Here is a 15,913-nt window from a genome sequence, read left to right as displayed (position 1 = left end):
GTGCCAAAGAGGAAAGACATTTGGGAGTGAATGCATCTCTGAGAGCAACATATCCATGGCACAGTAGAGAGTAGTTAAGGTCAGCTAAATGGATGGGAAGGGGAAAGTTAACCACCAAATGGTTTGAAAACTGGAAAGAGAATCAAACTGAAAAAGATGGAGATATTCCAGGAAGCCTTTATGTTAAGGACATAAATAGGGTGTTATCAACAAGCTCAAAGCGCACAAAAGCAGCTTTAGTAGCAAGAAGATGGCAGTGAAAGGAGGGACAAGCTAACTGCTCTGGGTACTATCATTATAAAAGCAACACCTTCCCACCCAGATGCCCCTGGTCTGCCTTCATTTAAATGAGGTCCGCTTACATCAGTGCCATGGTGCTCACGTCGTTATTTTTTACACTTACTAGAGAAATTTAGCAATGAGTGTGTGACACCTGTTTCTCGCTTTGCTTGTGGGAATTGTTAGTTGAAGCTCAGGGCTGAAATATATGCCTGTTTAAAGCAATGAGGCAGCAGAGATGCATGTGTGGGTTGCATGAGTGTTATCCAGGGTCATGTCCCTGGGGCTACTGATTCAACCCATGTAGGAGAGAGTTTAGTGTTAAGATTGCAAGGGGGGATTACAGGGCTGTAAATGAGAAATCATTAGACTATACATACTTACATGTTAGCAGCAGATTATTTGTGACTGTGACCGAGACACAACATTTACAACCTCCAAAGCTACTATTTTAATAGGTGCTGACTTTAAAAGGACAGTAGCAGTTGAGAAGAAATAGTCTGCAGGTAGGTAAGGGTTTCTGTCAGTAGATGGATACTGTGGTATACAAGTGGTATGCAAGAAAAATGTATCACAAAGGTGATCTAGGAACAGAAAATAGAGGCTGGTACAGACCAAGTATTCAAAGCAAAGCAGAAAAAAAAAAAAAAAAAAAAGAAGAAGAAGAAAAGAAAGTGTGCTTATTTGACGCTTGGAGAACCCTGTTTGGAGAGTCAGTGTACAATGCCCGGAATCTGCAACTTAAGAAGGAAAGTCGTTAGCATTTATTTTTACCTGCTATCACATCATTTGAGACACAAGTAGTTCATCAAGAGTCAGAGTGACAGAAAGGCAGAAGATTTATAGGCTGTGCCTATAAGATGGGTCAAAACATCACAAATGAAAATTTTTGAACAAATAATTTCAAACCTTTTTCTGAGGAAGTGGAAGGAAAGCACTGCACCTAGATGTCTACAAGGAGATCTGGAGAAGCAAGCAGGCAGGCACACGTGCACACACTCACTCTGGCACACAAATAGGGGGAATCTGGAGGCCAAGACCCGGGTCTGCCTTGAGGAAGCTGAACAAAGATGCTGTGAATGTTCCTTGATGTTTATATTTAATGCTAAGATTCAACCACATGCTGCTCTAAGAGGATTGTTCTGTCAATTTTAGTGCCAATCACAGGCTCTCAAATTAAGTTCCAGGCACCATTATGCTGCAGCTTAGCTAATCGTGAGCAGGGAGCTGCTGACTTCCCCCAAGGGCTGGGAGCTGGGAATTCCCACCTCAGATAAAGCCAGCTGCAGCGAACACTCCCTCTGTCAGCAGAGGTGTCGCCCAGCAATACATCTTTGTCCTTCGCTTACAGGGTTAATGATCATCCAGAGAGGCAAAGGATTATCATCCTTTAAACCGTAAGAGCAGAGCAGAATGCTACAAGTGATCGATTACCCCAGACAAACAGTTTGCTTAGGACTGCAGCTCACCACAACACTGTCCAACAAACACTACGCAATGATGGGAGTGTTACACAAGTGCCTCATTTTTCCCTATAGTGCTTCAAATGCCTGTCCTCTGCAGGCATGACAGGCTTCTGTAGAGCATTCACATAACATGAAGTATTTTACTAAACTCACAACAAATTGTTTACAGCTGTTAGCAAAGTACTGCTCTTGGCTTGGACAGCCAGCTGGAAAAGATGAGTAACTTGTCGCAGTTGCCCCACCTACCCTTACTTATTTTTGAGAAGAAGAGGCAGCACTGCTGGTATTGCCACACCGCGCTATTGAAACGCAGAGAGGCTTCTTGCGTACGTCGAATATGGAGTAAACAAACTCCAGCCGTGTTCGGCCAGAGGCAGCACTACTTTGCTTTGGCCACCAGAGAGAGCTGCTGCTCAACTTTTGACTCAAGCTCGGGCAGTTCCCGGCGTTGCTCAGAGGAGGAGAGGTCCTGTCACCGTGTCACGCAGAAGTACAGCTGAGATCCACACCTTCCCTGGGAATGAGCTGTGTGACGCTGTGCCTGACTTTAATGCTCACGGTCTATTTCAGCAGGGCAGGGGACAGTTTTCAGGAAACAGAGAGAATTGTGTTCAAATAAACACCCCCAAGTTTGAAGGTGCCCCCAACCTTAGTCATCACTCCAAATGCAGAGTGGAAACCAACCTTCCAAGATCAGAGTAGGTTGAATATGGAGATTATCCAAGGAATAGGTTGGATCCTTCCCACAGTAAGGAACAAGTAAGTCTCTCCTCTTTGCTGCAGCAAGACCTTCTACGGGTAGAGTCGTGCATGACAGTCAGTTCAGCTTTGTGCATGAAAATCAAGTGTTTAAGCATGGAGTTTGAGACATTTCTGACGGGTACATCTAGCGTTATGAGAGGGGTGACTCTGCTAATACAAAAGCCACGGAGCAGATATTAAAACCAGCTTGAATGCTAAAGTTGGATACAGATTAACAGCTCAGCTAAAGCTTGTTACACTGCTGTTGACTTCACTGGACTAGTATCTGTTGCTTACAAAGTCAGACAGTCTTATTAATACATTAACATCTTTAATAAAGGGTAAAATGGATCAAAACCTGGCGGACAGCCATTCAAGTTTACCTGTAATGCAAGTTTTTCTTTTTGGCAATTAAATGCTACTGAGCAGCAGCTCAGAAGTGCTAAGTATGGAGCCTTACATTTTATTATCCATGCTTTTTCCCAGCAGTTACTGATTCCTGTCAGTGAACCTTTCAGAGGCTGGCCAGATTTTCATGGTTATGATGCTTTCAGATGTTCAGGGTAGCAAATACTTTCCAGCTGACATTCATCCTTGCTGATTTAATTCAATAAGGCGACCAGCAAATACAGCTAATGTTCCTATAAAACAAACTAGCATAAATATGCCAAGGAGAAGATGATCAAGCACCATTGCAACAAACTTCCACTCTTCTGCAGCCTGAGAAAGAAACAAAGGAGATGGTAAAATCTCTGCAGAGCCCTGTTTGTTACAGCATTCTTGTAATTTACTGTCTTGAACAAGGGGAAGGCTCTTCCATAAGTGCCATTATTGTAATGCAAAAAATGCTCATTCTCTTCTCAAAAGCAGGTCAGTGGTTAAGAAAGCCTAAGATACCTAGAAATAAACGTTTCAATGCGAAATTGACCAGAAACCCTAGCAATATGCTGAACAATTTCATTTAAAAAAATGTTGAAAAGCTTAATTGTTAGGCCAATTGTTGCTTCTGAAAGAGAGTTTAAAACCTTGAAAGCAAAACGCTTAGTTTGACCCAGCTGACTTTTGTTTTTCCATTGCTTTTTTGTTCTCATGGGATATCTAGACAATTGCTATTAATCTAACCCTAATCCCTTCTTTCCATACATTCGAATGTCTTGTAAAACCTTCTTGGTAGCTCCATTAGTATTTTTTTCCAGTTGTGGGACACCGTGAACCACTTGCCCTGTGCCTTTTCACTGGATGCTTTTGGTGGGAACCCAGCACAGTAAGAACATGCAGAGTGCAAGGCACCAAGTACAGCAGGGCTCAGGATTTCCACCCTGTAAAACTCTGCCTTAAGGAGTGACATGCTGGCCCAAGGCACCTTCTGCTTTTGCCTTGGTTCTCCCACAAGTAGAAGAGGCTGTTGCAATTTATCTAGAGGATACTGATAATGAATACTGTTTTGAGGTGGTTCAGAAGTGAATGCAATGGAGTGACAGCCTTCACAAGCCACAACCTTCAGTTTATTGGGGGAACCTGACTTTTGAAACCCCCTGGAAGTGATATATCAACAGTGCCCAGATGACACAAGCAGCTGGGCTCCACTTCCGAAGGGGGCATTTGCTGGTAACCTGAAGACCCTCCTTGTGAGCCAAGGAGGAAGTGAAGCCCAGAGATGCTGAAGCCACGCCAGCCCTGCTGAAGACAACAGTTTGTCTGCAGAGAGGCAAAGGAGTCACGGGAACATGAGACTACAGCCAGAGCCATTTCACATGCTCCAGGAATTTGGTCTCAGGAACAAACACTGTGGTGTAAATCCTGTCCGTGGGAAGGAAGCACCTCCTTTTCAAGAGCATGGGCCAAATAATTTTCTCAGAGAACCTGCCTGTCTTCAGACTAGCCTGCAGCTCAACAGGAGAGGTCTATGACCACTTAGGCAAAAGGAAGGTGAAATACCAGGACTGAATTACCCCTGCAAAAGCTGTGTGATCTGTGAAAGCTGAAATAAAAGAGGGGTTAATTGTTCTGAATGTGCTAGAAGGAGGCAGAGCTAGGTTTTCCTAGGGAACACTGCCATGTGTGACTCTATATGCTTTTATCCTTCCTTTGGCTTGCAATGTGGAAAAAGTCAGTAATCAGAGTACCTCATGACATACTTCATTTGGAGGGACTACTTGTAGTATTCAGGAATAAAACAAAACCTTATCAAAATTGGAAATATCATTTGTAAGTTACATTTAACACTTCTCAGATAACACTACTAGTCTTTTGGAGTTTGGCTTGCTTCCTGGGTTTTCAAAAGCAGTAGGATCTTTCTTACCACAGGGGCAAGATGCCTGAGTTGGAGACAGGAGAAATGTGTTTTGGAACTTGCTTAGAGTTCTTGAAACTGCTTTCCTACTCACAGACACTCCATCTCTATGGCTTCACATATCACATTAAGAAAACCTTAGCACTGACACTTTTTCCTTTTCTGTCATTTTGGGAAGCCAATATTCAGTTAACATCTGTGACAAGTATTTGTTGCTCCTTGTTGACTCCATCAAGGGGAGAAGATTGTCCACTGCTAGAGCCAAACCAGGGCTTGGAGTGTTTTTGTAAGGCAGTGATATTTTGCCAAAAAAGTAAGATGTAGCAACTTGAAAGCTAGAAATGAATCATGCACAAAAAAATGCCTTACATTACTGGCTTCTTGGTCCGATTTCATCGTTTCTGCAATGTATTTGATTCCCTCTATAGCATTTTTCACATCTGGATTTTTGGTAAGCGGCGAGTAGAAGTTGACAGGCACAGAACCTGACTTCCCAGAAATGTCAGAAATATCAATATCTTCTGCAAAAATATTTTTGTCTTGTTTGTCTCTTGATGGTCGTTTCATTGTAGAGAAAAACATGACGTTTGGGATTGTGTCAATAAAGATCTGAAAACAAAGGGAGAAGACGACAGTTTCTGGGGCTGTGTTACAGCTGCAGCTGTGTGCTGAACAAAGACAAGCCTCTCCGCTCCCAGATCGCTTCCCGTGCTGGAGCTGCTGCAGATTCCCTCTCCGAGTATGTCACAACCCACGCCTTACTTACACTGGGGCCTTTGTCAGCCTTGTGTCCCGGGGCAGAGGGAGTCTCCCGCAGGCCTGCCACACGTTTTCTGAAAGCCATTTCCTCTGCCACACACCCAACATCCACACATGAAGCAGGAGGCGATGCTACAGAGCAGATCCTCAGCTAGCATGAGCTGACAGAGCTCAAGCTATCTCATCTAACTTGAAACATATTGCCTACAAATCTGACTTGAAGAATGGATGACAAAGAACCTCTTTTGGCTACTTAGGTTTGATTCTGCTATTATGAATGTTTGCTATACAGGCATATAAGGTTTACAATAAATTCCTTTGGAGTCACAGAGACTTGCTGCCGGAGCAATGTTAAGCACATGCAGTGTTTCCTGTTGAAATTTCTCTTCTGCAGGGATTGTTTGTGCTGCAGAGGGAATCCTATATAAGTTGTAACCTTAAAAGTAAAATTAGAAATACACAGAACAATCCCCTTTCATGTCATGGTTTAGTATGAACTCAGGCAGGCTTCAAAACAGCAAAGATTACTGAATAAATCAGATGATCTTTGATACTGTCTCCCAGGCAAAGAACTTGTAGTGACAACCAATTTTTTCTACATCTTATGATTACCATTAAGACTCCTGTGCAAGGATCTGCTTTACTCCCAAGGGCTGCAGACCAACTCTATACAGGAAAAGTACAGAGAGGATTTTTTAGCTTTTGCTAAACCATATTTTGCAAAATGGGATGCTGAACTCAGGTATTCCCTGTGGCCTTTGTGCTCTGCACTCACACAGGCTGATGGACTTGGCCACTGGCAGGCAGCAGTGCCTTGCAGTCAGATGGAGAATTAGACTAGGAAATGTAATTTGAGTCTAGATGGACATTTTATTTTCCCTGTGCCTTCAGACAAAACCCACATTTTGCCTCATCTGTTCCCTGCAAGACTCTACCCCAGTGGACAATTTTGTTACTTAAAGGAGCACTTCAGCAATCTTGCTGACTTTATGCACAGCTAAGTAGTAAACACTGGCTCTTGTGCCTTGAGACCTTTAACATGATGCATTTACTTCCCCAATTCTTTTTGACTTTTATTAGAAAACCTGCCAATAAAATATGGAGCGTTCAGTGGAAGCCAGCAAACGTGCCAAGCCATAGAGCTCACCTTCCTGACCCAGTGGGGCATGGTGTGAGTGCTGGGGGAGCGGTGGTGGGTGTTGATGACGATGACCGTGATGATGATCGAAGCGATGACAAACACCATGGTGAACAGCATGTACTTGCCGATCAGAGGCACTGCGCTGGAGGTGGAGGGAATCAGCTCCACGATGACCAGCAGGAACACAGTCAAAGACAGCAGAACAGAGATGCTGAGAGTCATTTTCTCACCTGTCATTAAAAAACCCCAAAATCATTGCTGCTCCTATCATACAGTACAGAGAGCATTTATTTGAGAAGCAGGATGTGGGTGATAGCTGTTCACTCAAACACGTGTGCATTTGCAGTGCTATTGTCTCTGCCAGCATCCAAAGCAGTAACTAGGCAGGGCAAACCTGAGAGCCTAACACCATCAGCTCCAGCACTCAGGTGGGAATTACCAGGAATGACTGGGCTGAGGTGCGGGTGGTGGATATTTTTACTTGCCAGGAGCATTTCATGGGCTGTGTATTTTGGACAATGAAGCATATACACCTGATTAGTGCTTGCTCCACCACCTCCTGAGGGTTTGCTTGCCTTATTCTCTGTCTGTGGGCTGAGGGAGCGGACTAAAATCACATCTGACATCAGGTCAGTTGCTATGCAAGACCTCCTCACATATGAAGGGTGTCAAAAATTAACCATAAAACATTATTCACACATTTTTTAAATCCAGTTCAACTTTGTAGGAAGTTTTCCACTCAAAAAATGCATCAAGTATTTCATAAGAAGGGGCTTGCACTGAAATTAAGCAGTATGAAAAGCTGACAAAAATGCAAAAAGAATGAAGAGGAGAAAATGGTTGCAGGGAGCATGAGTGGCTCAGCAGTGACAAAGGAGGCCAGAACAGGTCAGGATTGCTCTGTGTCACACGAGGTGATGTGTGCAAGCAGGTAATGAGCTCTCTGCTCTGACATAATGCAGAAGGGCCTTTGTCACTCCTGTGTGCTCATTTACTGCAGGACATACTAACACAATGACTACCTGTGGCAAAACATAAAAACTAACCAACTGCATCTTTAGTTTGCAGAAGTTAGCTGGATAGATAGCAATTTCCATGGGAAAGCACCCCAATTTATTTATATCAACAGTTTCAGTTTTCAGCACTTATCCTTTCTTTGCAGAATATTTAAAGCCATTACTTTCAGTGGAAATGTCCAGTTGTAATATGCTCTGGCTTTCAAGTTGGCTGATGATTTCAAATACTGGGAATTTCTCAGGAACATTTTAGAAGAGCAATTTCTATATTTCTATGGCAGTAGAATGAATAAATTTACATACCTGAATCTGTGGGTAGGTAAAAAACTAACCCTGTCAAAAAGGAGAAGAGCAGGCAGGGGATGATGACGTTCACGATGAAGTAGAGAGGCAGGCGTTGCATGAGGAAGTGGTAGGTGATGTCCAGGTAAGGGGTGTCAGGGCAGCAAGCGTAGTAAACCCAGTGCTTCCAGCCACGGTAATCCTTCATCACCCACTCCCCACTCTCCATGAAGTTACTCAGATCTGGACGATCACTCTCCTGGCAGCAAAATACCCAAACAAATTCTTAATACTCTGTATTCTGAACCAAATCAAAACTTGGCAGGTTTGGCTCAGGAAGAGGATTCCAAATAACTCATGCACTTTGGGGTTTTTTTGTGAGTAAACAGCTCTTGTCCATGTTATTTTGCCTAAGAATATCAGCCTCTACACAGCAATCAAGTAAATATTATAGTCAGGGATAGTAGACTGAAAAAATATTACGGATAGGAGGCATACCTGAGGGGACAGGGAAAGAGTCCTTAGCAATGGAAAGTCATGAGCAGAGAAGATATACCCCCTCAAAAAAAACCCAAACCCAAGAAAACAAGCAGAAGCAGAACAGGTAAGACCATAAAAAGTGGTGCAAAGCTGTCAGAGGACAGACAGGAGACTGTTAGGGCACAGGAATAATATGTATGCAGAATTTAGGAGCCAAACCAGGAAATCTTGTGCTAGATCTACAAATAAGGATTTTCTATTTTACAGGTAAGGTCTGCTTGTTTTTCCAGTCAAAAACTAGGTCGTATTCCATTCTAAATCTGAGATTTCCCTAAAAATACATACAGGTCTTTGCTGCTTTTCCCCATTACAAACTCCCTGCTTACCGGGTTAATGACAACCACTGTACCATCATATGTCCAGGTTCCCAACTTCATACTGCAGTTCTGCTGGTCAAATGGGAAGTGTGTGACTATAATTTCACAGTAACTCTTAAAAATAGCTGGTGGTGTCCAGGTGATCAGACCTGTGTGCTCCAGAAGGACTTTGGTGTATTTTACAATGGCAAAATCACCGTCTGCACTGCAAAAGGAACATTAAAAGCAATATGGGCAGCATAATTAACACAGTCACAAAAGGATTTCTCTGGCTACAGGTCAAATGACTCCCCAGTGCCTGCTCCTGGAGAGGCTTACTCTGAGGAATTGTACCCACTGGAGCAGATGTCATGGGAAAATTGTCCCACCAGAGTGCTGCCATGAGGCAGAGCTCCTCCTCCCTCCCTCTCTCCCGTGGCAGCTGGCACCCCTTACTTGTTGTAAAGAACAAGGTCTGGCCGCCAGATATCATCTGAGGGGATGCGGATTTTTTTTACGCCACCGTAGTCATCTGGATTCCATCTGAGGTTGACGTCTGTCCATTGCTAAAGAGGGAAGATTTCAGCCCCTGAGAGCCTCTCCCAGCGCTTCTGGGGGTAGTCTGAGTACTTCCCAGAAACAGCTCCTCCCTTGCTTTGGGACATGCATGTAAGCATAAACATATGGGAGTGGGACCCCCAGATCATTTTTTACATTACCTTAAATTTTGGTTTAAGAAGCTTAAGAAAAAAAAAACAAAAAACAAAAAACCCCAAAAGAAAATAATACAAGGACAAATATATCAGAAGCCTACTGTTTGAAATACAACCCCAAATGCTTTTCTTAAGACTCTTAGTGTCTAGAGCATTTTATTCTTGAGATCTCAGTAAGAAGAAATGCTCTGCTACCTGACCCACCTGCCCAAAAGTATGACAGTGTAGTTAATTCCTGACTGCGCCCAGTGCATTTGTTTGAATTAGATGAAATGGGTAAGAATTTTTAGAGTTACCTGTTTCAGGCGTACATTGGTTGTCACAATCTGATTTACTTCATCCTTAAAAAAAAAGGAAAGAAAAAAAAGAAGGCAGTATCAGCAAGCATCAAGATTAAAAGATAAAAACTGTTTCCTTAGAAAAACACCACCACTTGGCACTATCACACGAGCCAGCGGATCCCCATTACCCACGTTCCTACCGTACCACGCTAATGAGCTGGATGAGCTGCAGCCCCACGGTGACAATGACGGCGTCCCGATGGTCCTCCACGGGGCGCACCACCTTGTTGTAGTCCTTGAACAAGTCCTCCACCAGGCGAGTCTCATCTTCATAGCACAGGGCCAGCCCAGCTGCAGGACATCAGGGGTGGCACCAGTCAGATGAGGCAGGGAACAGGCTACAGCACCGCCAAGCTGAGGCTGGCATGGAGGAAGTGCTGCCCACAGCAAGCTGCTGGTGGGGGATAACAGCAAGTCCTCCCTGTGACTCTCGCTTCAGACTCGCACCATGGGCGAGTACCGCCAGCGGGGTAACTGCCTGTCTGACCTGGGCACCAGCTTAGGAGTAAGGCAACAATGGCCTCCATCCAGGAGATGAACAAATCCAAATAGCCAGGATCGTGGACATCAGAGTGAGCATCAGGAGTCTCCCAGCCTGAAACTGTGCTAACAGGCAGTACTTATGGGCAGTTAAACACAGAGGATATCCAGTATCAGGGATTTCTAATGTTGCCTTTTCCACCTTCAATTCCACAGACCTTCCTGTGACAGTAACATTAAAGGAGCAGGCTAAGCACACCAGTCACTGAGAAGAAATCATCACCTAGACTCCTTGCAGCCACAATCTAAGTGGAACAAGAGCTCCTCTCTGCAACGGGACTTGCTCAGGTTGTGCAGGTGGTGAGAGAAGGAAACCACTCACTGTGCGGGGTAGCTCCATGGATAGCTCTGCCCACAGGCTGCCCAGCATGACTTGGCAGTGCTGTGCCAAAGAGCCTTGTAAGAAGAGCTTCACAAGTGAAAATGGCAGGGAGCAGCCCTGTTCCAGTGGGGCCTTCCCAGTGCCTGTGCATGGCACTGCACTCCCAAGAAGCAAGGGCACTGGAAAACAGGTGGGCCCTGTTTCCAGAGAGCCTGTGGCAGAACAAGCAGGCACATGATGTCCTCAGACTGTAGCTGCTTCACCGTTCCAGGGCAGGAAAGCAAATGGAAGGGGTGCTTGGGGGTGTTTTTTTATGTCTCCCCTCTTAAAGGTAGTGAGAAGGAACAGAACAGTCGAGCCTCATTGCAAGCATTTTTGGCAGATTGCACCCTTGTCTCCCCTCCTCTCTGTTGAATCCTGGGTCACAGAAGTCAACAAGAATTTTGCTGCTGACTCCAACTTAAGCTAGGATTTCCCCTGGTATCCTAACTGACTTTTCATCAACTGCTTTTATATAGCTGAGCTGAGATTGCCAAAGATTCTGCCTTGGCCTTGTCCCGCCATGAGATTATATTAAAATACTTGGATGCAAATGAGAAAAGCTGTCTGTTGCAAACAGGCACTGTTTGCTTCCCCTGCCAAGAGGCTGAGCAAGGGTGGGCAGGAGACATCTTTCAATTTTTAAGTTATGATCACAGCATCACGTCTAATTGAAGCTCTATGCTTTATTAATCCAATTAAAATCCTTTCACATTGCTCCCTTCTGGTGTGGCTTGGTAGGTATTTAGTGTACTGCTTGAATTTTCTGAAAAGCTTTTAAGATCACAAAATATTTGTTCTTTTAAGGGACAGTTTAAAAACAATTATCTCAGTAAAACTCACGCAGCTGCAAATCAATTCTACCTCCTTGTCAGTCACCCCACAACTTAATGACATTTCTTGTAATGATTTTTCACTTTCCAAGCCATGCTTACTTTCCTTTCACATATTTTGAAATACATGTAGCACTAGGGTAAACGGGAGCATGAAAAAAAGATTAGTGATAGAAAAAACACAAACTTCTCAGTTCAAATTATCTGTTGCCTGAAATTACAAATATCTGAGCTGCTGCTAATGCACTCCAAAGGTTTCCTTTAAATGATTTGGTGTGTTCATAAAACCTCACCAGTAGGACAGGCTGCTCCCAGAACACACACTGATGTATATACAAAGCCCCAGTCCCACACACTCAGGAAGGAGACAACCCCCATTCAAGGCCATGGCTGGAACACCTTTACCTGTGGAGATGAGGAGGAGGAGTACGCAAGGGACCTTCATCATCCCAGCTCCCTCTTGCTGCAGTCATACAGATGGAGGCACGCACAAAGCACCTCCGAGGTCCCTTCAGAGGGGGCTGTGCTGCCTCCGCCAGGGTGCTGCCAAAATATACCCACCAGGGTATTGATTTACAGCACCTGTTCTGGGAATGACAGCTGAGCACCATTGCACCACCGGGCTGGAAATGGGAGCACAGTGTGTTTCACCCATCAAATATCTTCTGCAGTTTACAGAAGGTAATTTTTTTTCTGAGTGTCAGTGTGATCTGTGACTTACTAAACAAATAAACACACAAATAAAATTAAGAAAGAATTACCTGTAAGTAACTGAACATCTGGGTGAGAACTCAGAACCTCTTTCTGAACAGAGAAACTTGCCAGGTTTAGGGTTTTGTTTCTCTGAGACAAAACAGATCACAGTCATTTATTTCTGAAACACCCTCACCAGCGTACAGACCTCATGCTGGGAGGAGGCTGCTCCCTTGGCTTCACAGAGGGATGGGAAATCTTTGAATAAGTGAACAAATATTCTCGAGACCAATCCATCTCCTTGAATCTACCAGTCCCCACCTTGAAAGCTATTAACTAAGTAAGAGGAGAACCCACCCCCCTGGCTGCCACCACCTCTGTCCTTACTGAACTGAGAAAGTCAAGTGGTAGAAACATGACTGGTTTGTTTCTATAGCAGGGCAGATCCAGTGGATTTCTGTAGGGTATGCAAGTGCTTGCTCTTTATTACCATAAATCACCTGGAAAGAAGTGAAAAGTGATGTGTTTAGTAATAACAGTCATTTAGGCTATCAAAGAAAACAAGAAACTGCAGATAATTTTTTATATATCTATGTATATATATATATATATACACACATATATATACACAATTATCTACTCTGGAACTCAACGATATCACTCAGGAACAAAACCTTGAGATAGTCCTGTGAAGTGCTCATCAGTTTCTAGGAAAGGAAATAAAGCAAAAAGGAAAGATGTCACTATAAATCCATGAATGTTCTTTGCAGTTCAGGTCATCTGGTTTCAAAAGACTCGGAAAAGGCCCAGGAGAAAGTGACAACAACATCCACAGCACAAACTGGCTTCTCTACCTGGAACACATAGAGAGTATGAACCATCAGTCTGAAAGAAAAGCAAGTGAGAGAGAGCTTTGGTAGGGTCTGTAAAATCCTAAATGGTCTGCAGAAAGCATATTTGGATTCACTTTCTGTCCCCATGCAAAAAAATAGAGGGCATTGAGGGTAGAGCTGTCAGGCTTAACCAAGACACCTCTTCACAGAGCGTGTCTGCAGTGGAGTTCGGTGCCACAGCAGTGTCTGCTTGCAGAGGTTTATCTGTATTCAGAAAAAACACCTTGCTAAATAATTTCATACTATTGAATGTACACATGCACCCTCCCCCTAAGAAGTCTGTCACAGAAGTCCCAGAGTCACAAGTCTCAGGACTGGGGTCGTGTCCCGGGGATTGTCTAATAGTAGTGGTGTTCTTGCATTTTTCTAAGGCAACTGCCATGTGGAGATAGGACATGGCACCGAGTGACCTGCCACTACCATTCTTACACAGTGTTCCAAATTCCCTTTTCCAGAAAACATTCCCGACAAAAACCTTTCTTAGCTTTGCCTCTGGGTGACACCAGATGTATTTTCTATTTCTGCTGGATAGCCTTTGTGCTGTCTGCCAGCTGGCTTGGTGTTTCATGCTGGATGCCTTTATTATTATTTTAATTATTTTTTTATATCACTCTCCCTCACCCACCCCCCTCCAGTAAGCATTTCACTCTGCAATTACATTTATCCTGCAGTACAAACTCTCCATCTACATAACTCTGGCCTTGTTCCTGGCCTATTCGTGGCCGGCAGCTCCCATTGTTGCGGGGATCTTGTTTCAAACCCGCGTCTGACTGCTTCCACCCTTTATCCCAGGCCAGGCAGCTGCCCTGACCAGCGGAGATACAATTGCATGGAGGCATCGTGGGAATGCTGACCACAGCCCTCCGGATCCTCTCAGGGTCTCAAAGCATTCCTGCCCACCCCAGGCAGGGCTGCCAGGTTTGCTCCAAGGCGGACGGAGGAGCAAATGACTCTCTTGGGTAAGAGTCATTTCCACACTCTGGCAAATGACAGCTCTTGGGTAAGAAAAGTGTCTGTCCCTCCTGACAAGGTCTGGCTCCTGGAGCTGGCAGGGTGCAGAGTTTGAAGGGGCCCCAAAAAGTCTGTGGCCCCAGCAAGGGGTTATTTCTCTTGCAGCTGAGCCGACCCCCCAGCCTGGGAGCCAGCCTCCCCCTCACTGGCTGGAAGTCAGAGCTCAAGCTGGAAGAGGAAGGAGCGGGTATTTGGAGAAGGCCTTTGGGGAGCAATGGCCTGGCTGCGAGAAATGTTCCCTGGCAGAGGCACAAAGCCTTTTCCCTTGCAAAAAACCCAAGGCAACCTGAGCTACTGCAGTTAAATATGGACAGAGAAGTGAACACTGCTTGTTGTTAAACTGGGGAATGTGACCCATCGTGACCAAGGTGAAAAGGCAAGGGAAGGGGCTGAGGTACACTGAGTGCCTGAATTCGATCAATTTCTAGGATGGGTATTTTTCTTTTTTCCTTCAGAGTATTCAGAGAATTTTTTGTCAAATATTTCATTCCCACACAAAAACCCCTTTTTACATCTATCTTGACTCCAACCTTCCTGGCTTGTTTTTATGAGCCCCTTCCCCAGCCCTCAGACAAACCCACTACACAGCGTGCTAATGGCAGACCAGCCTCATTGAGATTGATTGGAAAGCAGCAGAACTCACTGCTTGCTGAATTTAGGGCATTGCTCCTTCCATCCATGTACGAGGAGCAAGCCCTGCTAGGGCTCCTGCCCGGAGGAAGTGGGCTGTGAACAAGTACTGCTGCAGGTGAGTCTCTTTGGCAGGGTGATACTGTACAGACACGGTGCCAGTGAGCAGAATGCCTAATGCTTTTGACAGGGTGAGGAATACAAGAGTTTAACTGAAATTTTGGTCACAGAATTGCGTGCAGAGAGGCAATGCCCAATGGAAGAGAGCAGGTGCCAGAGGCTCCAACAGATACATGGACGACAGGACCTGGGGGAGGGTGGAGGTAGTGAGAAGCAGAAGCAAAACTAATAAAAAGAACAGAGAAAGGTTAGCTAGTACATCAGGGAAATGAAAGGAACAAAAGTTGAAAAGTCATAGCACTGTCCAGCAGTTTTAGTTTTCAAATGCAGTATATACCTTTTTAAACGCATTTTTGTATCAGAAGAACGGCATTGTTGGCGACAGTAGATTATGGCAGCACTGAATAAGGCAGATGGCTAGACAAGTATTTGTGCGTTCGCCATGTGCTGGTTCCCTGATTGCCCTGGTTACAGTCATGGCACACATTCCCCGCTGGAAGCCCGCTCGGCTCCATGGCCACCAGATGGCAACAGCTGGACGAGGGGATGAGCCGGAGCACGGCGGCGCTCGGGAGGGCGACCGCAAACTGTCCCTGTGGCGAGAGAAAACAGAGGGAGCAAATATTTTCCAGAAGAAATTAATTCAAGGAATTAGTGACAGTCTTGAGATGCTGAAGGACTGTACTTACCCGGTTTATTCCGGTGCCCATTAGAACATGCTGGGCATTAATATACATGTCAGTAGGTTTTGATAGATAAGATTAAAGTCCTCAAACCAAGAAATTCAAAGTTGCAGTTTTCCATACTGAGACCCACCTCCACCAACCCACAAATACATTTTATCCCCATAATGTTTGTAGCAAATTTAGTTTCAGCACATATTTTCTTTGTTTTCTATTGCATCACCCAAAGGAATTGAAAATACCGAAAACTTGCTCAAAAGCGGTGATCTTAACCTCTGCAAT

The 15,913-nt window shown here is 44.6% G+C and overlaps 1 protein-coding gene across 1 annotated transcript; it reads right to left on the bottom strand.

Annotated features, from left to right (window-relative positions):
* Positions 1–1,014: 1,014 nt before the first annotated feature.
* On the bottom strand, positions 1,015–12,128 carry CHRNA1 (cholinergic receptor nicotinic alpha 1 subunit). Its single transcript, XM_048310270.1, has 9 exons — positions 12,007–12,128; positions 10,013–10,158; positions 9,823–9,867; positions 9,270–9,379; positions 8,844–9,039; positions 7,999–8,236; positions 6,686–6,909; positions 5,149–5,388; positions 1,015–3,206 (listed from the first exon to the last, which is right to left on the bottom strand). Exons 1-9 carry the CDS (start codon positions 12,047–12,049, stop codon positions 3,075–3,077), a joined length of 1,374 nt encoding a protein of 457 aa, XP_048166227.1. The 5' UTR covers positions 12,050–12,128; the 3' UTR covers positions 1,015–3,074.
* Between the last annotated feature and the right edge of the window lie 3,785 nt (positions 12,129–15,913).

This window comes from Corvus hawaiiensis, chromosome 7 (genome assembly GCF_020740725.1).
Source record: "Corvus hawaiiensis isolate bCorHaw1 chromosome 7, bCorHaw1.pri.cur, whole genome shotgun sequence".
Taxonomy (NCBI): domain Eukaryota; kingdom Metazoa; phylum Chordata; class Aves; order Passeriformes; family Corvidae; genus Corvus; species Corvus hawaiiensis.
This window is presented reverse-complemented; position numbering and strand designations above follow the sequence as displayed.

Coding starts and splice junctions, on each gene's coding strand:
- CHRNA1 (XM_048310270.1), bottom strand. CDS start 12,049: ATGATGAAGGTCCCTTGCGTACTCCTCCTCCTCATCTCCACAG. Junction 8,237..8,843: donor CAGTGGTTGTCATTAACCCG/GTAAGCAGGGAG, acceptor TTTTGCTGCCAG/GAGAGTGATCGTCCAGATCT. Junction 3,207..5,148: donor CGGACCAAGAAGCCAGTAAT/GTAAGGCATTTT, acceptor TTTCTTTCTCAG/GCTGCAGAAGAGTGGAAGTT.